The 22,265-nt window shown below is 49.0% G+C and overlaps 10 protein-coding genes across 10 annotated transcripts; 4 read left to right on the plus strand and 6 right to left on the minus strand.

Moving 5' to 3' along the window:
- Positions 1–18: 18 nt before the first annotated feature.
- Positions 19–1,109, minus strand: LTR64_002464 (uncharacterized protein; the record flags this gene model as incomplete). The annotated part of the gene is made up of 2 exons (XM_064896834.1): positions 19–539; positions 593–1,109. The coding sequence occupies 2 exons, from the start codon at positions 1,107–1,109 to the stop codon at positions 19–21; spliced, it is 1,038 nt and encodes a 345-aa protein (XP_064755784.1).
- A 753-nt stretch (positions 1,110–1,862) lies between these two features.
- Positions 1,863–4,166, minus strand: LTR64_002465 (uncharacterized protein; the record flags this gene model as incomplete). The annotated part of the gene is made up of 9 exons (XM_064896835.1): positions 1,863–2,042; positions 2,097–2,159; positions 2,208–2,679; positions 2,749–3,117; positions 3,174–3,201; positions 3,250–3,333; positions 3,383–3,445; positions 3,496–3,693; positions 3,950–4,166. The coding sequence occupies 9 exons, from the start codon at positions 4,164–4,166 to the stop codon at positions 1,863–1,865; spliced, it is 1,674 nt and encodes a 557-aa protein (XP_064755785.1).
- A 375-nt stretch (positions 4,167–4,541) lies between these two features.
- Positions 4,542–5,625, plus strand: LTR64_002466 (uncharacterized protein; the record flags this gene model as incomplete). Its single annotated transcript, XM_064896836.1, has 2 exons — positions 4,542–4,865; positions 4,924–5,625. 2 exons carry the CDS (start codon positions 4,542–4,544, stop codon positions 5,623–5,625), a joined length of 1,026 nt encoding a protein of 341 aa, XP_064755786.1.
- Positions 5,626–5,749: 124 nt separating this feature from the next.
- On the minus strand, positions 5,750–7,170 carry LTR64_002467 (uncharacterized protein; the record flags this gene model as incomplete). Its single annotated transcript, XM_064896837.1, has 3 exons — positions 5,750–5,981; positions 6,034–6,143; positions 6,196–7,170. 3 exons carry the CDS (start codon positions 7,168–7,170, stop codon positions 5,750–5,752), a joined length of 1,317 nt encoding a protein of 438 aa, XP_064755787.1.
- Positions 7,171–7,701: 531 nt separating this feature from the next.
- LTR64_002468 (uncharacterized protein) lies at positions 7,702–8,586 on the minus strand (the record flags this gene model as incomplete). The annotated part of the gene is made up of 1 exon (XM_064896838.1): positions 7,702–8,586. The coding sequence occupies one exon, from the start codon at positions 8,584–8,586 to the stop codon at positions 7,702–7,704; it is 885 nt and encodes a 294-aa protein (XP_064755788.1).
- Positions 8,587–8,875: 289 nt separating this feature from the next.
- LTR64_002469 (uncharacterized protein) lies at positions 8,876–10,417 on the minus strand (the record flags this gene model as incomplete). Its single annotated transcript, XM_064896839.1, has 2 exons — positions 8,876–10,050; positions 10,381–10,417. The coding sequence occupies 2 exons, from the start codon at positions 10,415–10,417 to the stop codon at positions 8,876–8,878; spliced, it is 1,212 nt and encodes a 403-aa protein (XP_064755789.1).
- Positions 10,418–11,404: 987 nt separating this feature from the next.
- LTR64_002470 (uncharacterized protein) lies at positions 11,405–13,281 on the plus strand (the record flags this gene model as incomplete). Its single annotated transcript, XM_064896840.1, has 5 exons — positions 11,405–11,572; positions 11,629–12,456; positions 12,513–12,690; positions 12,760–13,006; positions 13,113–13,281. The coding sequence occupies 5 exons, from the start codon at positions 11,405–11,407 to the stop codon at positions 13,279–13,281; spliced, it is 1,590 nt and encodes a 529-aa protein (XP_064755790.1).
- Positions 13,282–13,504: 223 nt separating this feature from the next.
- LTR64_002471 (uncharacterized protein) lies at positions 13,505–14,161 on the minus strand (the record flags this gene model as incomplete). Its single annotated transcript, XM_064896841.1, has 1 exon — positions 13,505–14,161. The coding sequence occupies one exon, from the start codon at positions 14,159–14,161 to the stop codon at positions 13,505–13,507; it is 657 nt and encodes a 218-aa protein (XP_064755791.1).
- Positions 14,162–15,234: 1,073 nt separating this feature from the next.
- On the plus strand, positions 15,235–16,574 carry LTR64_002472 (uncharacterized protein; the record flags this gene model as incomplete). Its single annotated transcript, XM_064896842.1, has 3 exons — positions 15,235–15,709; positions 15,881–16,183; positions 16,252–16,574. The coding sequence occupies 3 exons, from the start codon at positions 15,235–15,237 to the stop codon at positions 16,572–16,574; spliced, it is 1,101 nt and encodes a 366-aa protein (XP_064755792.1).
- Positions 16,575–19,697: 3,123 nt separating this feature from the next.
- LTR64_002473 (uncharacterized protein) lies at positions 19,698–21,719 on the plus strand (the record flags this gene model as incomplete). Its single annotated transcript, XM_064896843.1, has 1 exon — positions 19,698–21,719. The coding sequence occupies one exon, from the start codon at positions 19,698–19,700 to the stop codon at positions 21,717–21,719; it is 2,022 nt and encodes a 673-aa protein (XP_064755793.1).
- Positions 21,720–22,265: the final 546 nt, after the last annotated feature.

Below are 22,265 nucleotides of genomic sequence, written 5' to 3' on the forward strand. Positions count from 1 at the left end.
TATTATACAATTCACTTATCAACTAGCGACAGCGCTCTTGTAACCACTGAAACTGAGGTGATCCTCTCGCAGAATCTCCGGCAGTTCGTCGTCAATGAGGCTCTGACGCCAATCCTTCTCGACTGGCGTCCACCCAAGCTCTCTCAGCCTCACAGCTCGACTCCTGGAGTTGAGACCGACAACAGCACCAGTGAAATCACCAAAGATATCTCCGTACAGGTCTTTCGGTATCGTTCGTGGCTGAGGGTCATCTATCTTACCAGCTTCGTGCAATGCACTACCGATGACTGTTGCGATCTTCAACCACGAGACCTCTTCGTCTCCATTCTCGCAGAAGTAGTATGGGTTATCCAGGAAGGTTGTAGCCGAGGACTGCTCCATATGATGTAGGAGGACCACATAAGCTCGTGCCAGATCCACGACGTGGATAGTGGACCAGATCGGTCTCCCACTACCCACATGTGCGGCGTAGCCGTGCTTCAATGCGAACCTTGTAAGTGTCGGGATCTGGATACTGAGTCTCTGATGTTTTGGGTTGACTAGAACACACAAAGTTAGCGAAAGATAGCTACAATACCTGTGCAGGCCTTACAGCCATATATCAGTGGTGGAACCATGATAGCGATCTTCGCTTTTGACTCAAGCTCTTTTTGGGCCTTGATAATAGTAAGGTCTATCTGTCGATGTGGTGCATTGTCGGATACAGAGTCAACCTCTTCACGGCGATTATCATGGTAGACTTTCTCGGTTGGTTCACCACCTTCAGTACCATCACCTAGAACTGAGGTGCCTGAGGTGTGGATGTAGATAGTGCTCAATCCTTGCTCGGCTCTCAGTTTGACACCATCAAGAATAGCGACAGCACTTGGTAAATCATCAGCAGTAGCGATGTGGAACACAATGTCGTTTTCAACAGTGTTCTTGGTGATGAGCTCCTTGTCCTCGAGTGAGCCCATTACAGGCGTAGCTCCCGACTTCTTGATGCCCCCAGCATGCTCGTTTCGGCGCACCAGGGCGCTCACGGAGTAGCCTTGTTCAACCAAGATGTCGAGTACATTCCAACCTATAAATCCTGGGCCGACGATGAATACCTTTTTGCCTGAAGACATCTTGCGTAGGAGGTTTCGGTCTAGAGGTTGGAGTGGTTGTTGAGTCTGAATACTAGTTTGCACTGAAGACCCGCGAACGTCGAAGTCTTAGGCTAAATGATGTGCTCGAATTGTTTTGCTCATGCACTCCATTTCGTTGGAGTGATGGAATAGCTACGTCAATATTGCTTTTTGCAATAACGCCACAATTTCGTGCATCTTATCGATCGTCAATTTTAGGTGCTATTCGAATAGTGTATTGCGGAAATGAAACGCGTCCCCTCTCTGAGTGCGCTATAGAAGCTCACTTTCCGTCGAAGTTAGCTGAATATATCTGAATACATCCTGCTTCCTCTTCGGTCGAGTATGACGGAGAGGAGTCTTGCAACAGCAGATTTCAAGCGACATACTGCATTGCGTTGCAGCAGATTTTGTGTCGAGTTTCTGTTCATCTAATTGTATACACTCGAAGCACTCGGGCGGAGTAACCAAGCACGTGGGGGTTACCAAAGGCGTCCCCCCAGATCGCTGTGAATCACACCAAAGCGAAGGGCTGCTTTTGGTGACCCCAACGTGCCAAGCTAATTTAGACAGATGATTTAAGCCTCTTTGACCTAGTAAATACTAGGCTGATGCCGCTCTGGCGCAACTCCGCCTCATCTATATAGCACCCAGAAAGAAACATTCGCTAAGGTCCACAAGCAAAAGAAGGCAACAGCAATAGTCACGACTTGCTGAGACAAGCACAGTCGTATGGTCTAATTCGCACACAACTTAAACAACCTCCCATGGCGTATCCGAGAGCCTGATATGAGGAGTCATTGCCTCGAGATCCTGGTCAACCTCGCCTTTGGTTCGTCCAGAACCCAGGAACGCCCAAGGATCGTCTTCCATGTATGTGATGTCGAAATGCTCCCATCGTGGTGTCTTGATCGTCTTGACATAGTGAAGAGACTGTTCTTATTAGCTTCAGGAGTCTCATGTAGCAAGGCAACACAAGCCACATACCGAACCACCCCAGCACATGATCTTGCCATTCACGGTGTTGTTCTTGTACCAACTTTTACAGTCCTGTGATACATGTCAGTAGTGCTTGACACAAGAACAATGGAAACTTACAGATGACCACACTCCGCCCTTGTGCCATTGGTCAACATGTCGGTTCAACATATTCGTTATGTTCTCTTTCACATCCATGGCCTTGATGCGATCGCTCTGCATTTTCTTGGCCATTTTAATTCCATATTCGATCTGCGATTCGAAGGAAGGCAGCACAGTACCATTGCACAAGGCGCCCCGAGGACCATTCATGATGATGTAGTTGGGGAAGCCAGGCGCTGCAATTCCAAGGTAACAGTTGGGGACTGGTGACCACTTATCCTTGATATTGACACCACCTCGACCGATGAGCGAGAAATGAGGTGTCCAGGCCATATCAAAACCTGTAGCAGCAACGATAACGTCTACCTCGTGGAAGTTTCCGTCCGCTGTCCGTAAACCCTTGGGGGTTATTTGTGATATCTCGTCAAAGACGTGTTCCACATTAGGCTTGATCAACGCTTCAAGGTAACCATCGCCGGGCGTGAGACGGCTACCGGACAGTCAGCACAGGTCTAACTCGCCAGACAATCGTATCTGGTTGCTACCCAGAAATACTTACCGGCAGCCTACATCCCAGCTTGGGATTAATTTTTTGCAGAGCACTGGATGATTCTCCAATCGGCTTTTCATACTCATTACCATGTAATCCTTGACCATCTTAGATGCCGGACTGTCTTTGTAGAAAATCTCAAATCCTTTGCCAATCTCAAACTCAATAGTTTTTCTGTACTTGAGCAGCAACTCTGGATTCGTCCGAAGTGCTTCGATCTCGTGTGGTTTGTAGAAGTATTGCGCAATATTTGGGTCGTCATTGTCGTAGTCTCTCAAGGTTTCGGGATCGATGTGGTCGAAGCCCTCACCCTTTGGCTTCCCCACTCCGAGGTCAACTGGCATTCTTTGCATAGGTGGTGAGATCCAGGTTGTTGATCTAAGTCCTGTTAGCTACGGACAAGTTAGGTCACCAAGAAGGAATCATTGACTAACCTCATGAAACATTTCAGATGACTTGCCACTAGAGATCGTGAGCATTACATCGCATCACTACTCCCACAGTACATACCTTTCTGCACTTGAGGTGTGATCTGAATAGCTGATGATCCAGTTCCTAGCACGGCCACTCTCTTGCCTTTCATGTCAACAGACGCTATCAAAGTTAGCACGGTTTGCTCTACACAATGAAGGGAGGAACATACCATCCCAGGCTGCTGAATGCAGTAAAGGGCCTTCGAAATCATGAAGACCTTCAATTTTGGGCCCTGCTGATGTTAAATCTGAAAATGACTCGGTAGCCCGAGGTTCTACTCACATCGCCACTTGTTCAGCAAGCCGGAACCGTTGAGAAGGATATCACAGAAATCCGTAAAAGTCTCACCGTTGTGCTCAACTGTAACTTCCCATTGGCCCCGATCTTCCTGCCAAACGGCACTCAGAACTCTGTGCTGGAGTTTCACCCATTTCATCAAGTCGTACTTCTTGGCAAAATTCACGAAATATTGCTGGATTTCTGGGGCGTACTTTAAGGAATCAAGTCAGCAAAGGTCAAACACGATAGATGTCAGGCTTGATAGAACTGACTGCATAATAGGAAGACCAATTTGGATTTGGCTCAAAAGTGTAGGTGTAGATGTGTGCAGGACTTCTGAAGGTCAACGATGCGTTTCTGTAGTGATAGCCATACCACACTTACACATCGCAGGCACAGCCTGGATACCTGTCTTGCCTTCGTTAGCATAAGTCGAACAGGAGACACAGAATCTTACTCTCAAGCCATGTGCCACCTATATCAGCGTTCTTTTCGTAGCAGACCAATTCGTAGTCTGTCAATTGTCTCTCCATCTTCCAGGCAGCGCATAATCCGGTAGCGCCTGCCCCGATGTGAATGATCCGCAGCTTTCTGGGCTGTGAGTGCCATTGTGGCAGGAGACCCGGATGCTCGGCATGGCCGTTTGTCGCGGTACCGTCCAGAGGCTGGATCATTCTGTTCGATGCTCAATTCTATCTCCTTTTCTTCTTCTTCTTCTTCTTCTTTGTGGTAGGAATAGATATACCAACAGTGCACGATACAGATACACTAGACCTCGTTTGACGCGACACCTCCATTTTGATCACAAGATTGACTCGTCGCTCTTTGTAACACTATCTCACTGAGGCAAGCACAACTGTAAAGGACGATGTAAGGGAAGCTGACATCAGGTCAATAAATCCACTCTTACCCCAAGTACATCCTTGGTCTCCTCCGCTTCGGCTGCAATTAGTTCAGTCTGAGCCTTGGCGCTTAGTGGCCTTGTAAAAGGAACTGGCAGAACACAACATCAGCTTTTTAACATATTAACTACGGCTAAAGACACTAGGATGGATCAGAGCACCATTCCCATTCCCGAGATCAAAGCAAGTACAGGCTGGTCATTGCTTGAAGCAGCGTATTATTATACAGGCGCCAGTTTACTACGCAATCTGGTATGGCTTATGACGGGAGATGGTCGAAATTTCGATAATGTGATCTGGATCAATACACCAGGCCTCGGATCTGGGAAAGTCCGGTGTGCCGTGGCACGACCGAAAGGAAGCAGGCCACACGACCAACAATTCCCCGTTGTCCTTGTACTCGAGGGTGGCGGATTCATCCTTGGTCAACCCGAGGATGGCGAGATCAATTGCCGTAGAATTGCAGATACTGTAAGACCACAACTTTGATATTGCTCGGCTGACACGTCTTATTCTGACATTTGAGTAGTGTCAGGCGATAGTCGTATCCATCGACTATGCAAAGGCACCAAGCTATCCGTTTCCTCATGCCTTGTTACAGATTCATAGCGTACTGGCCTGGTTGTTCTCACCTGAAGCCAAACAGCAAGGTCTATCTGTAGATCCAGAGAGGGTGGCGGTCATGGGAAATTCGGCAGGTGGTAATCTCACAGCATCGCTGTCGCTGCTTGTCTCATTCACCAAGGGTCCATGTGCACGTCTCAGACGAAAACTTCCACAAAACTTCCAGCTCAAGTATCAAATAATCCTGTATCCGGGCGTGGATTGTCACTTGTTATACCGTCACCGATACAGCGAAGCTGATGAGACGACTCAAAAGGCCAGCATCCCGATCGCGTTTGCGGAGCTGATGGAGGGTGCGTATCTGCCTCCCACCATCGACAAAAAGCAAATCTTCGTTGCCCCAACCTTGGCAGATCCTGCCCTGCTTCGAGAGCTCAAAGTACCTCGGGCTTTACTGCTCCTTGCTGGTCGGGACTGTCTTGTATTCGAAGGACAGAGATTTGGTGCGAACCTTAAGGCTGCCGGCATCAGAACAGTAGTCCACGAATACCCCGACGCTATCCACGGATTCAGTCACTACAAGAAGGGAGCTGACTTTCGGCCTGAAGACGTAGAAAACTGTTGGGTTCGGATCTGTGACGCTCTTAGTGAAGCGTTTCGGAATTAGGTGTTGTTGAAGACGGGCATGCTATACATCCTCCTTCGATGGTAAGTACCAGTCATGGTATGTGTATATGGTATTGGAAGGATGAAAGCAAGTGTGGTAACATGCTCCGCTTGACAGATCGACGTCAGCCCACTTCAAGTAGATTCATAGACGAGAATTCTGGGTGTGCTTTGAAAAAATCGGGCTTTAAGGTCCACCAGGATAGATCTTCGGCCTGTTTCTCGATCGTGGTTAGAACGTCTAATGATGCCGGTGCACAATTCGACCATTTTGTCTCGAGATGCTGCAACGTAGATGTCCCAAATTGTTCAGGATCCATCCTTGGGTCTTGAATCAGTTTCTGACGAATTTTTGGCCTATCGACAAAGAGTCTTAGCCACAACTTAGGCAAAACATGGAGTTGCTCACCATATCAGCATGTTAATGAAGGGTCGATGTGGTATAACACATTCCAAAGGTGTAGGTCGCATAAATATTGGCAATCTCTCGTAGGTAGACTGAGTTCTTAGTGCGAACCACTAAGATGTGGTCAGCGCAATCGTTCTAGAGACTAGTAAACACAATACTTACTCGCAAGACCAGATATTGAACCCAGAAGATTCCAAGTAGGAGGTGCAGTGGCATAGGCCCGTAGCTGGTGATGAAGTGAAACAGTCGGAATGACAGCACATCTGACGGCAGATCTGCCAGTAACTTCTTCAGAGAAGGTTCCGATGCGTCGAAGCGGCCTTGGAGATGTTCAGATCGAGCTTCCTCAACGAGGCGCTGCACCATCCTGTCGGCCTCGCCGACTGGAGGGGACAACAAAGGGAAGTGAAACTTAACCATTCCCGCACCACCAACAGCATACGCTGTACCTGTTGGCAGGAAAGGCTGATGTGAAGGTTCATATGGGAGCTGGAGAAGTGGTAATGGTGCGGTCGAGGAGAGATCGGGCATCAATTCGTAATCGACTGCTGAAGGATTGTGAATCTCCGGGTATTCGATTGCGATATTTGTAATAACATAGTTATCGACAGGTAACAAGCCAAAGTCATGGGCGTAATGCGAATTGTTCGCGACTGGAACCGAACTCGAGCACCCGGGCTCACCACCAACATATGATCCTGCAAAATGTCGATTTTCTGCTTGGGCAATATCTGTATCGGAAGCATCGGATGGCAGGGTACGAACGTCTGTCGTGTCAAGCACTTGATCGCGGTCGTGCTCCAGGACTGATTCTGAAGACTGTCTCTGCCTCGGCTCATCATCGTCCAAATCATGCTGCGTGTTGAGTGTTTGAGGTTCGACTGGGACGTTCAAGGCTGTGCGCACCCGATTGAGTTGTGCCTCCAGCTTCTCGCATTTGCTCTTCCACTCATCTCGTTCTCTTAGAAGTCCTTGTGTACGCTCTTCAGCACTGTGGTGTTCGTTCCATTTCTTGACAGTGTCTTCGAGTTCTTGCAGATATGCTTTACGACGTAGGCGGTGGTTGTATTGAGCTCGGCGGTCGGTGGCTCTCTTCTTAGCCCGTCTTGTTTCTTCGGCGCCTGGGGCTGCAGTCATTGCATGTGTCCAGAGAACGAGCCAGCGTAATAGGCTTCGCTGCCAATATGTACCTAGAAAGGCACGAGGACGAAGGACTCAAGAGGATGGCATGCGAGTATTGAAGCTTAAACAATCAGCCCAAGGATGTCTGAATTGCAGCCAGCTAGTGTCACGAGCAGGCATAATTGCACATTAACCCGTCTTCCTAACAGGCTCAATTCAAGCCTTCTTGATCAAGGTTCGTCTGGGGAACCTTCTCTGGGGAAGTGTGGAAGCAAGCACCACAACCTGAACTTGCATCGCCTAAGGCGGCCTAGACGGGTTATGAAAAGTGCTTCCGACCCCCGCTGTGGGGGCTTTAATAGCATGCTTCGGCAGTGCAGGATCCTCGTATTCATCGGTATCATCTACAGCAACCATGAACCTGCACAACACCGCTTCCTGAAGCTGTCGTACCTGACGAGCTTTATGTTGTGATTCTACTATCTTGCTCCAGAAGCGTACATGGTTTCTATACTTGAGTACCTGTTCTCGAATCACGCGAACTGTCTAACCACAAAAGATAGGTTCCATCCACGCTTTGTAACTCTGCTCGACCTCATACAAAGCTTTTCCTTTCACGAGAACTGTTCGCCCATGAATGTCGGCTGCTGGAGCCGTCGCTGTATAGAGTACAGCTTGTCCAACATCCTCTGGTGTGCTGGCTATCAGACCCTCCAATGCCGCAGGATTGATCTCCGCTGTCATAGGAGTCGAAGTCAAGCTAGGGCATAGTACCGTGGTTGTTATGCCCTTGCTCAGAACTTCAGGTCTCTGGCTGACACTTCGAATGAGCCCAAGTACTGCGTGCTTGCTTGTGTCGTAGATGGAATTGTAAGGAATGGCCATGTATGCATCTGCCGAAGCTGTGACAATGATTCGACCACCTCCAGCAGCTGCCAGATGGTGAATGGCCAGCTTGACGCCATACACTGGTCCTTTCACGTTTACGTCCAACACCACCAGTGGCGGTTCTTTCAACTTGGTCGCATCGCCTGCTTCATACTCATCTGCAAGGAAATTGGTTCGCACTTCGCCGATTGCCCGTTGTGCTTCTTCTCCACCCGCACTGACCTTCAATTCTGTATCAATTCCTGCGTTCAGAAAAACGATTGTAGGAGAACCGAAGGTCTTCTTCGTAAATTCGAACAACGCTACGTTCTCTGCCCACGAGGAAACATCACATCGGAACGATTCGGCGCCATGTCCAATAGCCGAAACAGCCTCTTTCAACCTATTCTCCTGTACATCAACCGCCACCACTTTGACTCCATTACTGGCAAGTAGCTTCGCACTCGCGAGTCCTATTCCAGAAGCAGCACCTGTGATGACGGCGACCTGACCCTGAAGACCCTGTAGACTCTGCGAATCAGGGGAGAAGTTGATGCGAGACATGTATTCGGCTTGCCGATCGAGTTGGCTTACTGCGAGGCCTTCGACGAAGAGAGCAAAGACCAAGTCTCTATTAGTACTCCATGCATACTGCTCTTTCGAGATCTTCGACCAATTCGTGTTTCCGCAGTCTGCCTGACGTCAGCTTTCCTGACGGTATGTCTTCTGCAAGGTAGTCACTCAAGTCGAATCTGCTACAAAGCGGATGAGAGTAATGCTCAATATCGCCAGCTCGTGCTCCAATATGTGTTGGTGGCTGAAGCAGATTATCACATGTGCTACTCAGATATGTTCATTCCAGATCCTTGACTATCTCTCTAATGGCTTGTACAATAGGAGCATAGGTCCTCTCGGGCTCTAAGATCATGGGAGTGTCCATATTGTTATGGCAAATTGCCACGGCTAGATCCTTTCTGAAGTCCGCCCATGCCAGGGACCCTCCCGCGCCCGGGCTGTATACGATCTCTCTGTGATCACCCACTAAAGGGTCTGAAGCCGTAGGTTCTCCTCCTAACCAATATCCAGCCGCGCCAAACCAGACAGGAATGGGCAATATCTTATCTTGATCATAGGCTCCTTCCCTGAATTTCGCAAAAGCTTCAACTCGCTCGGGTGACAAGAATTGGTGTCCGCCAAACTGACCTTTGCCAGCAACGATGCCGAAAATTGCGGCAACAGCACTAGCTGTAGTAATGGCTCCAGCACCTGGATCTACACCTTGCTGAACGATTCTGGTGTTGTGTATTTCTGAGCCAGGAAATACTGCCCTAGGACATATTCCATAGTCGTCCTGCATAACAAAGTCGTTGCCCCCACTGAGCTTGGCAACACGTTGTAGTTCTGTGTCTGGGACACCAAGGAAGAAGTTCTTGGCCCCAATAGGCTTACAGATCTCGTCATAAACAAATTGTTCAACAGGTCGATGCTGCGGATCAGTGCGCCGCACGACCTCTCCCACGATCCAGCCCCAAACCAGTATATGATAAGCATTAGCCTCGCCAGGTGGAAAGATTGAGGTGAACGACTCAATCTGTTTGATCATCCACTCCCAATTGGCCATTAGTTCTGGTGTGACTCCCTTTGGCATCTGAGGAATTCCTGCCCTGTGAGATAAAGCTTGCTCGATCGTAATGGTCTCTTTGCCATTTCGACCAAATGCTGGCCAATATTTTGCTATGCGCTCATTGAGATCAATTAGACCACGTTCAGCCTGTAGATGGACTGCCAAAGCTACGACTCCCTTCGTAACAGAAAAGACCGGGAACAGAGTATCTCTGGTCACTTTCTCGCCAGTCTCTGCGTTTGCAACACCAGCAACAGCGTCAATGATCTTTTTGCCACGATAATATGCTGCCACAGCTATCCCAGTCTCACCAAGCTCAAGTGATCGTTCTAGAGCGCGTATGATCCGTGGATCTTGTTGTGCATCTCCGTTCGACGGCATGGTGGTACAGTCGGTAAAGTTAACTGTTAGTGAGCAGGGAGTTTGCTACGTACTTCATGACTGTCGTGTGTTGATGCTCGTTGGATATACTCACTCGTATCTGGACGTTCTTGTGCAACTCGTACTATGACTCAGCCCTACTGATCTAAGCGGACGCTTGCACCAAGCAACCAGGGTTGTACATCAGGAGCTCGTATTTTGTCCATGATTGTGCTGGGGACCAAGCTCATGTGTCAGGATCGTGTTTGCACATTGTTTCGCAGTATTAAATTCGACTCACTCCTTGTACGATCAGTCAAAAAGATTCGAAAGCACCTAGCGAACAATAAGAACAAGGACCGCTGAATCCTCACCAACGTTGTCAATCGTCGACATGCACAAACTGATCATTTTGGCTGTACGAAAGCCAGGCATGACACCAGAGGAATTTAAGAACCATTACGACAACGTTCATGTACCCTTTGTGCGAAAGCTCTCGTCAGAACTGTTCCCTGCATCCCACAAACGCGACTATATTTATGCACCAAATGGGGAATCTACGTTCGACTGCATCGCTGAATTGACATACAGGGACGCGAAACATTTCCAGGACCATTCTGCTCTGCTCATGTCGCCAGAGCATCAAAAGGAGGTTGAAGATGACTGCAAGGCCTTTCTCGACATGACGAAAACTCAGCATCACGTGATTATGAGTACCCAGGAGGTTCGGGCATGATTCTGTTGGCCATGGTAGCCAGTCAGTAGCACATTGTGTGCAGGGACGACTAGGTCGAGTACACAAAAATACAGCATGTCAAATATCAACACGGAAGACTGCCTGGTGGTGTCAACGTAAAACTCGGATGTTTGGCAACAGCACAGCCGTCGGCGCTCCCCCACAACATGCAAAGTCTGAGGCGAACACGCGTATACGAGGGTGGATGCTCGATTGGGGTCATGGATGGGAAAGAGCCAATCATGTATTGGTTATCTCAAATTTAGCCCATCAGATGCGGCTCTTGGCTTCATCGATAATGACTTTTTTTTATGTATTTCTCGATGCCACCAGCGAGTGTTAATGGTACAACGAGCACCACTACTTAGTACACGAGCATTATTGATCTCCCCACCTAGATATCCAAGTATCTGTGCATGACAAACGAGATACACTACTGAATTGATGCAACCTGCCAGCTTCTGCTACCCCACAATGGATCCCTGGGCTTCAGCCCCTGGAAGAAGCGTGGAGAAGGCGGAGACAGTGTCTGACATACTTCACCTTATGTCAGTCACGATGTGTGTCGCGACTTACACCTGAGATCATTGTAGGGGAGGAAAACACATAGAAACGAGGTTCGCCAGGATTACAATGTCACTAACTGAACGTCATCAAATATTATGGCGGCAGAGAACAATACTCTGGGCGGCTTCGGTCAACAACCTGCCTACAGTGAGCCCTCATTCCTGAAGTCACTCGACAATGTCAGTGTTTCGAGATGGCAGATCTTCTTCGGCCTCATCACTGCCTATTGGTTATACTCAACCATCCGCTTTCATAGAACACAGGTACGTCGTCGATGAACATACCCTACCTCTCGTACTTCCGTGCTTACTGTCATTAGGCGAAGGTCCCAGGTGTTGGCTATCCCACTTCTCCCATATTTGCTGCTTTTCCACTTGTTGCATCATGGATTGCAGCCTACAGATTCATGCGCAACCCTCTGGGTTTAATGACAGAGGGATTTGCGAAGCACAGGCCGGGCTTTTTCCGCATCTCGACACTGCAGAGCGAATTCGTCATCGTTACGGACATCAAGAAGACCGCGGAATACCTCAAAGCTTCAGATGATGTCTTCAGCTTTCAAGATGCAGCAAATGAACAGCAGCAGATTCCATTTACCATGGGCTGGGGCATTGGTTACAGGACTTATCACACGCCAGTCATCCGTGTTCAACTTACACAGAGCCTGAAAACTCGTGTGCCATTGATGCTTGGCGAAATCCAGCAAGCGTTGGACGAGCTCATTGGAAGTCCGCAGGAGTATCAGCCTTTTTCAATGTATGGACTAATTGCAACGGTTGTGGCACAAGCCAGCAACATGGTTATGATCGGTCCAGAACTGGCGCATAACAAGCCATTCCTTGCTTTAGCCATCAAATATGCGGAAGCAGTTGTCATCTCGGCAGAACTGATCAGACCTTTCCCTGACTGGCTCAAACATATCCTGATACGAATTGCCCCAGTATGGGCTCGACGAAAAGACGCGAGACGCTATCTTGAACCAATTCTCCGAGCAAGGTTAGCTGGTGACTTCAAAGATGGCCAAAAACCAGATGATCTGCTACAATGGCTAATGGACGTTGCGCCACAAGGGATTGAGAGGTCAATTCCTGCCCTTGTCGAGAGATACATGGCAATGAATGTGGCCTCAATTCACACAACTACCATGGTGAGTGTTCAGATCGTTTCTCCTAAATTTCCTAGCGACTGACTTGTTTGCCTCAGACTTTCTCCGGCGCTATATACAAACTCGCGGCTGAGCCTGAAAAGTACGCGGGTGAGCTTCGAGAAGAGCTTGAACAAGTCCTGAAAGAGGGTCCTCTGAGCAAAGACTCATTACAGAAGCTCAAGAAGATGGACAGTTTCCTACGTGAATCAGCTCGTTTCAACAACTCAGGTCTACGTAAGTGCTCAACTTCATCACTACGGCTCATAGTGGTGGAACATGCAGCTAATTATCGCGCTCTCATAGTGGCTATGCAGCGCAATGCAAGACAAGAATTCAAGTTCTCCGACGGAACAGTACTTCCACCTGGCGCTCGAGTTGGTGCACCAACTCGTTTCATTCACCGCGACCCAGACAGATACGAAAACTCCCAAGAGTTTGACGGCTTCCGGTTCTCGAAGATACGCAGTAGCAACGAGGATGCAGCGAATAAATACCAGATGGTGTCTACTGAACCGGAACTGCACGTCTTCGGACATGGGAAACATGCTTGGTAAGTACTGTCTTCCAGACACTTTCCTCTAACATGATCTGCAAGTGCAGCGGTGTCTGCAGCCGGATCCTTAACGACATGAGGGCTAATCATGCATTTCATCTAGCCCCGGAAGATTCTTTGCAACGAATGAGATGAAGCTTATGCTTGCCGAACTCATTCAGCGCTACGATATGAAACTGGCTGAAGGTGAAAAGCCGAATGAGTTCTTGTTGGGTACCATGTGCTTTCCCGACACCAAATTGAACGTGTGGTTGAAGGCGAGGACTCGATGAGTGTTTCGGGAGCGATCGACCTGTGCTGTTCAGTGAAGATGCAGCACTATGGCTTACTACTAGCTATGTATTGAAGCGTTTGCTACATTAGTTTTACGACCTCTTTCTCGGATAGTCAGTACTCCGGAAAGAACAAAATCTTCGGCCAATCATCTTTCCCCGTGCCGAAGAAGGAACAGTTTCTCTTTGAGCATGGTATCATCGTTGCATTGTGGTCTGAGCTCTACTCGAAGGTGTCCTTCTTCTCACCCTCGATGAAATTCATCTTGAACACGATGTTCGTCGCATCGTCAGGCACAGTCACCTGGTCATTGACCGCTTTGCTCTCATCAGCATATCCCACAGTAACGATATACCAATCAACCTCGCCAGCATCCACTGCCCATCCATACTTGACACTCCCCGATCCGCTCTTCACATCGACGTCATTGCTTGGATTCTCCTTGCCTGCCCCAGCCTTCCAGATCACGACCCGCTGCGCAGCGTCCCGCAACATTCCAGGTTGGTCGAACTTGTAGTGCTTCACCAGTGGCATCCCTGGCTCGAACAGAGTCTGGATGGTATTGCTGACGGGCTCGAAAGCTGGTGTGAGCCAGAAGTCCCAGTGGTCCTCAATCTTTCGCCAGTCGAAACCTAGAATTACGGAAGATGCGTCATCAACTCCGCGACCGTATGAGACTAAACGGATACCGTCGCCAGAAGCGCTGGGCTTGGCGAAATCGTCTCTGATCTTGTTGAGTAGGGTGTCTGAATCCTGTGATATGAACTCTGGTAGGAGTTTGAAGATAACGAATTCGGTTACTGGAATACCTCTACTGCTAGGAGGCGTATACTGCTCGAGCTGGGCCTTGACTGCCTTCATATCGTAACCACTCGCCATTTTCGGAAGCTGATATGGGGTTTTTCTGGGTAGGGTAGCTGTTAATTCACTCGGGCTTAACGGAAATGCTTGGGGACTTCGACAAGAGACATTCCTGCTCTATGTTGGAAGAGCACAGTATTGTACTCCCTAGCAAATCCGTACTGCCCGCAATAGTGGGAAGAGTGCCATGGCACGATCCTAGAGCATCAGAGTGAACAGACGAATGTAAGGAATTACATAAGTCATACTGAACTCAGCACCCAAACCTCTAAACGCCGCTACTGATTCCACAAACAACTCGACTCTCCAAGAAGCTAGACAAAAGTATTTGGAGAATAACACAATACACAGAAGTCAAGCATAAGCACACAGCCTTGAACACATGCGAGTGGGCACTGAACAGCTCAGGCCAGCAGCGCCAAGAGGTACTTGACCGGCCCACTTGTATGAGAACGCCAAGCTTCTGCTTTGCGGGGGAAAGCGGGTAAACTTGGGCTCATCAAACAAACAGGGTTCAGGCAGTTTCGGCTCCACGACCTCTTGAGTCGCCGAGGCACTTTCGAGCTCGGCAAGCATCGAGCTCAGCTCGTTGTAAGGACGTACCTTGTACAGCACCTCCGCTCCTTGTTCGGGCGTGGCTTCTGTCGTGTTCCTGGCGTGCGCTGGCCTGGAATGAGTGGTTGCAACGAACACGAAACTGCGTGAGAGCCCGGCTCGTTCGAAGCAATGCTGCGGAACCTTGAACACAGGCACATAACATAGTCTTGGAGTGGTAACTTGGGAGTTCAGCAGTATTCTTCTTCTGTGTTCTTGTTGCATATCGTGGGTAACTCGAATCGAGCCGATCACGCTGATACGAACATCTTTTTCGCCTGAGCGTACTGCAGTGGTTGGGTAGGAACTTCTAACAGTTGGATCTATCAAGGAGGGAGTTACATTCCAGGACATTCGTGTCAGGTAGAACACCGACGCCATCGTGTCCAGAGATAACCCTCGTACGAACGCCTTGTACTGACATCTCGACGTCTCCACACAATCGACAGTAGGAGCAGCATCCTTCACATTCACATCCGAGTCCAAAACCTTGCAAGATGGCAGAACCAACCGCCTTCGCAAAAGCGACAAAAGCTATCCGAAGCACCATAGGTCTGCCTATCGCACTGGCGAACTGGATCGCGCGCGAACCTCTCATTACTGGCCCCTTACTCTGGGCTTTGACCCGTGGCCCACCAGAGCTCCGCGAGCGCCTCCTCCAGCCATTCCGCTCGAACTTGCTAGCTAGGGACGCAAATGTGCGACTTGGAAAGTTCATTACCGCCTTGAAGATTTGCGTGGCGCTGGGTACAGTCAAAAGAATAAATCGAGCGCTCGATGCGTTGGCTTTGAACGCATGGTATCTGCCAGGAATGAAGCCTATGGCGAAGTGGAGGTGGGACGGTAGAACGGAGGTCGTGGTCATCACTGGTGGTTGCAGTGGGTTTGGGTATGAGATGGTGAAAAGGTTTGCGGGAAAGGCGAAAATTGTGATCATTGACATTATGGCACTGCCAGCTGAACTTGAGAAATGTACGTGCTGTCATTACCTGCCTGTCTTTTATGCTGCGAGGTGTTAGTGCTAACTATCTGGCTTTTCTATGGCAGTGCCCGAAGTTCACCACTACCACAGCGACCTTTCCGATCTGAACTCTATAGGTGGAATATGTTCTGAGATTAGACATAGACATGGAAATCCAACAGTACTAATCAACAATGCTGGAATTGGCGGCGACTTCAACATGGTTCGACATAGTCACACCAAAACCGATAATGGTCTGATCGGAGACGGAAGGACCATTCTCGATACATCCACAGAGTTTGCGAGTCGAATCATGGCTGTCAATCTGACGAGTCATTTCGTGTTGATACGGGAGTTCTTACCGGGCATGCTTGATGCAAAGAAAGGTCATGTTGTGGGTATTGCCAGTATGGCCTCCTTCGTGTCGGCTCCAGGAATGGTAGATTATTGTGTCACCAAAGTTGGCGTTCTTGCTTTGCACGAAGGTAAGTTTACCCTGGAGAATCTTCTAGACGTCATTTGATGAGTGTGAACATGACTGACTGCACTCCAGGTCTCCGAAACGAACTGCTAAGCAGATACGAGAATGGGTACTGCATTGCTACGACATCAGTACATCCCTCCTGGCACGCGACCGGGATCATCAAGGGTTTGGAAGACAACTTGGCCAATCACGGCATCGTCGTCGACCCGCCTTCCAACGTGGCTGAGGCAGTCTTTGATCAAGTCCTGGCTCACCGAAGTGGGCAGATATTCATGCCCCGAAGTGCTGAAGGTGAGTCCGGCATGAGACGCATGCCGATCTGGGTGCAGGATGTGCTGTTGGGCAATGTCCAACTCAATCCCTTCAGTCGCAAGAAGTCCATCTCCGAATAGTCTTCAGGTGTCCAACTCGAAGCATGTGGGACAAAATGAACGCCAATTCAATTAATGTATCCCCGTTTTGATCTGTAGTATGCACCATATAAATAATCTTTCTGCTTCTTTTGACTTCTGGCCGTTACAAAAGGCGGAAAACTGGCCGGATTTCTTGTCTACTGCTATCACAACTCTTCTGCCAATTTGCTTTTCTGAAGAGGAGATCGTCGCCTGTTCGGCTGCTGGAGGAGGAGCTTTGTGACCATTTTTAAGGCTGTAATATTAGTCATTTCGTCTATTCCTTCAAATTAGTGTGTCGGACACGCTGGTCAAGAGTAGCATAGAGTGAGTCTGCTGGTCACCGTCCCAGCTATACCTATGATTGCCCTAGACCCATCCACAATATGCGCGAATATATACCAAAATCCACTGTCATCCACCGTCTGGCCCACTGGGTACCACATCTGGTGTCTCTGCGGAAAGAGCTGTTAGTGACCCAAACGACGCCATCCTTCTACTTCTGACGGAGAGGACTTCGTGTCGGCTCCATGAATGAATTACAAATCACAAAAAACTCGGCGCAGGCCTGGAATGGGCCATATACTGTCCAAGGGAAACCCATGACTACGGCTCGGAGGAGTGTTTGACGTTCTTACCACTATATCTCCGCTCCCGAAGAATCCGGTTTCATCTGTAGATAGAGCCCTTTCGAACTCATCTGGAGGTAAATTTGATTGTTAAAACATATTTATGAATATACCAATACTCGTGACTTCGGGCTTCAGGTGTCACTGACGACTCGGACTTAGGAAATCTGGAAACCAGTGATTGATGGTGGGTGTTAGAGGTAGACAGTCAAGAGAGTGAAGTGCCTCCACCAACTCTGAATACTCTCGGAAGCCAAGACATGATCTAGTGAGATGCCAAGAATTTGCTATAGCTTGGGACGGGTGAGAACAGGAAAACTCTTCGTCGTACCTGGTATCTGCGTCAGTATTCGAAGCCTTACGCTGTTCATACACGATGGTGTCGCAGTTACAAAAAGCCTCCACGATAAAATGAATTGATCGGAGGACGATTGGCTTCTCTGTTGGCCTGTGTAATTAGATCCACACAGGGAGGAAGTCTCAGACTCAACGTACGCCCTGCGAGACAAAAGGCACAAGTAGTCACTTGAGATATGTCGTTATCTCCTTTAATTTTGGACAGATCGGGCTATCATTGCATGCAACGAGTAGCGGCGGTGAGACTGTTTCCATTCCTCAAAAAGACATGCAGCGAGGATTTAATCTATATGGATAAAGATGACGATGATGTCCCTCCACCCCTGCAGATGTGGTGGCGCAAGCAAGAAGCTCAAAGATTATGAGTTCCAATTTTGGACTGTGGCTGCTGAGCCAAGACCCGGAGCTGGCGGTGGAACTAATTCTCGATGCTCAAGGTAATCATTGGACGCCTCTTTGCCTGCTATACGCGATATGTCCTGATAACGCTCTCGGCGTGCTGCGGCTTCCTTGATGGTGAAGTGAGAGAATACTTGGACTGCGCCGCGGTGTCGATGCAGGCTGGCATTGTTAGCTATGGATTTCGTTTCACGTCTCAGTGTTCTTGTCCGAATGGTGCGACATCTAGTGAACTTCTTCCTGGTTGAAACATCGATTCAGCAATACTTGGGCGTAGCGGGAAGCTCACCAGCCTAGAGATTCATACTGCGATGACTTCGAACCCGTCATTTGAGCCATATTGCCCATTTGGAGGTTCCTGGTATGCCTGTGGGAATGGAGCGAAGTTCACTGGATGCTGTGGTGAAGACCCTTGCAACGACAATGGATGTTCTGCTGGCCAACTATATGCCGCTAGCTTCCAAGCGTCCAACCATGGTCTCTTTCCGGATCAAGAATGCGGTGCAGGTCTATGGTATACCTGCGTGTGGGAAAACCAAACCGTCGATACGTTTATGGGATGCTGCCAGAGCAATCCTTGCTCGAACAAGGGCTGCCCAGTAGACTCGCTTGCTGCTGGGTACCTTTCCAGCAATCCCACCATAGCACAGCAATTTGATCCATTCCCGCCTCTGCCGACGGCTGTTTCTTCGGCAACGACCACTTCATCGACAGCGAGCAACACGAGTGCGGCCGCAAGTTCATCACAACGCCAATCGTCATCAAGCCCTGTTGCGATAATAGCTGGATCTGTAGCAGGTGGTGCAGTCTTCATTTTGGCGGTCATTCTGATAGCATGGAGAATTGCATGGCGAAGTCGGCGAAAAAGGGCTGCTGCTACGGCATCGAGGCGTTACGACGTTGCACAGCATGTTAGGCATGATCCACCACCAGGCCACTTTGACTCTTCCAAGGCTCAGCAGGCTCAACACGCCTTTTACGGTGAGAATTACTGATTTACATGCAAGACTCAAAGATGTTGACTAATTGCAGACTCACCTACTATACCTCCATATTCGCCTCCGCAGCCATACTCGCCTCCACAACGATACGACGCTCAATCGCCTGCCTTTACCACATCGCACTTCAGTGGTCGGTCACACTCGCCGAATTGGAAAAATCATGCTGGAGGAGGACATGGGTCAACCCGATGGGCAATGAGTTCCCAAGGGCCGCCCACTGAAATGGCGGACACCGCACGAGAGCACTTGCTCTACTATCCTTCGCAGCATCGTGGAGCCGGTAGCTTGGATAGAACAGATGGCGAGCCTGTGGAGTTGGATTCGCGATCAATGTATCCAACATAGATGAAGCTCATTAGGTATGGTCTTATTACTTGAGGCAAATGTTTTCGTCTTAGCGTTCTGAGCGTGTGATCAAATAGCGTATATCTCAATGAAGGTGTGCTTCATGCACTATCATAATTTTTAGACTTCAACGATAAATAATGCGGGTTCTGACCTGTCCCGGATTATAGGTGGCTAGTGACTGGACTTCTATTCGGATGATCCAACAGAAGTATAGTAAGGACCATATGAGCAGGACAGACAATATGGGTGAAAGGGATGAACAAGCCAATATTGAATGTGGAAGGTGCGACGATGCACCTGCCTCGGCTCCTGATAAACCTGCGCGAGACGCGTTTCGCGAGCCCCAGATCGGTTTCTCAGTAATGTGCTGACAGAGCGCAAGTCGCAGGATGGACAGGTCGCTGGCGACACTGCTGCGGTCGCTACAGACGTCGCAGCACACTGATGACGCTGCTCGGTTACTGCCATCTGCGACAGGTCTACTATCGCGCTTATCGAATCCGTTAAACGTTACCCTCCTAGCATCGCAACTGCTGGCGAACGACTTACTATACTCGAATCCAATCGATCTTCAGTCGTGCCGCAGTGTCTTAAGTGTTTTCTACACAGCTGCACTACGCTTGATCGAAGACCAAAAGAACGAGCAAGCACAGCACAGTCGAAGCAACCTGTCACAAGTAGAATGGACGAAGGCTGCAATACAGGGTGCAGACAACAAGTCGCCACGATGGAGGCATTTGTTGTTGTTAGGAGGTCTTCTGCTTGCACTCGATGCCCAAGGTCATCCTGACCTCCCTCGAGATTTGAGGAAGAAGGTTGAAGCTGCACTCATTACAGCGACCAATTTAGCACTGCAGGAGAAGGAAAGGAGTCATGCAAACAGTCAATTATGTTTGGTATTTGTACTCAACACTGTCTTTCCACTGCTCTCAGATCAGCAACGAGCAAGTATCCAGTACGATCTTCTACTGCCAGAACTGGTTGAATCCGCCTATTTCTCACGCGAAGGCCTCGAGCATGGATACTGGTTAGGCACAATCGATGTAGATGTCGTACAAGTCTCCCGGACACAATTTCATTGGGACGCAAACTCAGGCTCGGCGCAACGCATACAAGCAATCAAATCTAGAGTTCTTGTCAACTCTCTTGGTCCCCTGTCACGCCTTATCGCACACTCGATTGAGAATGCCTGCGATTCAGGTCTTCTGGTTGCCGTTCTTGCTCGCCTAGCTGAATTTAGTCGCAATATTTCACTCTCTTGGAGACAAAACAAACTCTCCGAGGTCGAACTGTCCGAGGAGGGTGATTTCTTGGATAACGAGACTCGTCGAACAACACTGCCGGAACTTCTGCAGCTATTGCGAAATACGATGTTCTCAATTATCATATGCTTGAGAGCAATTACTGGACGCATCATACTTGATACTGTGCTGTCTTCCGATCTCAAGGCCCCTACACTTGCTGTCCAGACATTGCACATCCTTCGGGATTTTAACTTTATTTCCCACAGATTTGGTCAACATTCTTCTTCACAATACATGTTTGTCAATTATACAGCTATTGATATTTTGAACCAGTTTCCAGCTCAAGCCGAATCGTTCCTGGCTTCCATTAGATCCGCCGAGGTCGGTAAAATACCTGCACACCCTCTAGATCGCTTGAACGACCTCTTCTTCCTGAATATATCAGAGCACTTTACCTTGACTTTACGGCCAGAAGCCAATCGCGATTTACTAATTAGTAATGCTCTGCCGTATATCACTGCACATGGCAACCGCAGGCTGAATGAGATTTATGAAGCCGCTCATAGTTTGCTTCTTGCAGTCTTCGCAGCACCACAAAATGGTGCTATATCTTCACAATACATCCCGTTTTACGCGGATACCTTACTCGAAAGTTTCCCATCAAGCTTGACGCCACGACAGTTTAAGCTCGCTGTGAAGTCGCTGATGCAAGTGGCCGCACCTCGTGCGTCTGTCGCTGCTTCTTTGCCACAGCTACAAGAAATCGTGCTCGACGTGCTGAGGTCGCGCCTGCCTTATGCACAGGAAACACCTCTTCCCCTGCCGGATTCATCCCTGGCCGAAAGCGACCCGACACTATCAGAGAAATGTGTCTTACTGCTCGCGATAATAGACAATCTAAGCTTTCTCCCTGTGCAAATACTAGAAGAATGGCTCACCGTGGCTGCAGAATCGCTACAGTCATTAAAGGACATGACGCAGCGAAGTGAGTGCCAGAAGAGGTTCTGGGAGTTGCTCAGTGGCGGGGAAATGGACCTTGAAAGAGCTGCTGTCTGTGTTGCTTGGTGGACTAACTGTGGTGGAAGAGGGCTGGTACTGTACGGGGACGAGCTGCTCGACCCGCATTCGCAGATGAGCGGGGCATTACAAATCGAAAGCAAGATGTGAGCACCGAATATTACTCTTGAGAATCTAGGTGATCTGTACCCCGGAGCAATCGATTTCTACGACTTTCAGAAATGCCGCTGCCTGACTACCACTTCATCAGACTTTGCCAGCCTCATCGCTGTCGATTGAGGACAATGTCACGACAATCACAAGGATAGTAATCACTGGCAGCATCACGAAATCTGGTTCGTTATCCGGAAAAGTCGTGTCAATCACGGGAGGATGAAGAGCAGGCCTTGGAATCTTCTATACTCGAGATGATCTACTGGTACTTGCTACCAAGATCGGAAGCCCGGAAGAGAAAGGTCAGGTGAAGGTGTGGGCTGGGATGGACTGATGATGACGACGACGTCAATGCCATGGGTGCTCGCATACTCGTGGTGGAAAGCGAGAGGAAACCAACGATGAGAATATAGCGACAGGGGGTGACAGCATCGAGATGGAGACTACTAGCATCTCCAACGGTCGCTGTAAGAGTCTAGCAAATTGCATGATCACAACCACGTCTGATGCAGTGCAGGTGTAGATAGAGCACAGGTAGAAGTT

Source organism: Lithohypha guttulata (genome assembly GCF_036872675.1).
Source record: "Lithohypha guttulata strain CCFEE 5908 chromosome Unknown scaffold_2, whole genome shotgun sequence".
Taxonomy (NCBI): domain Eukaryota; kingdom Fungi; phylum Ascomycota; class Eurotiomycetes; order Chaetothyriales; family Trichomeriaceae; genus Lithohypha; species Lithohypha guttulata.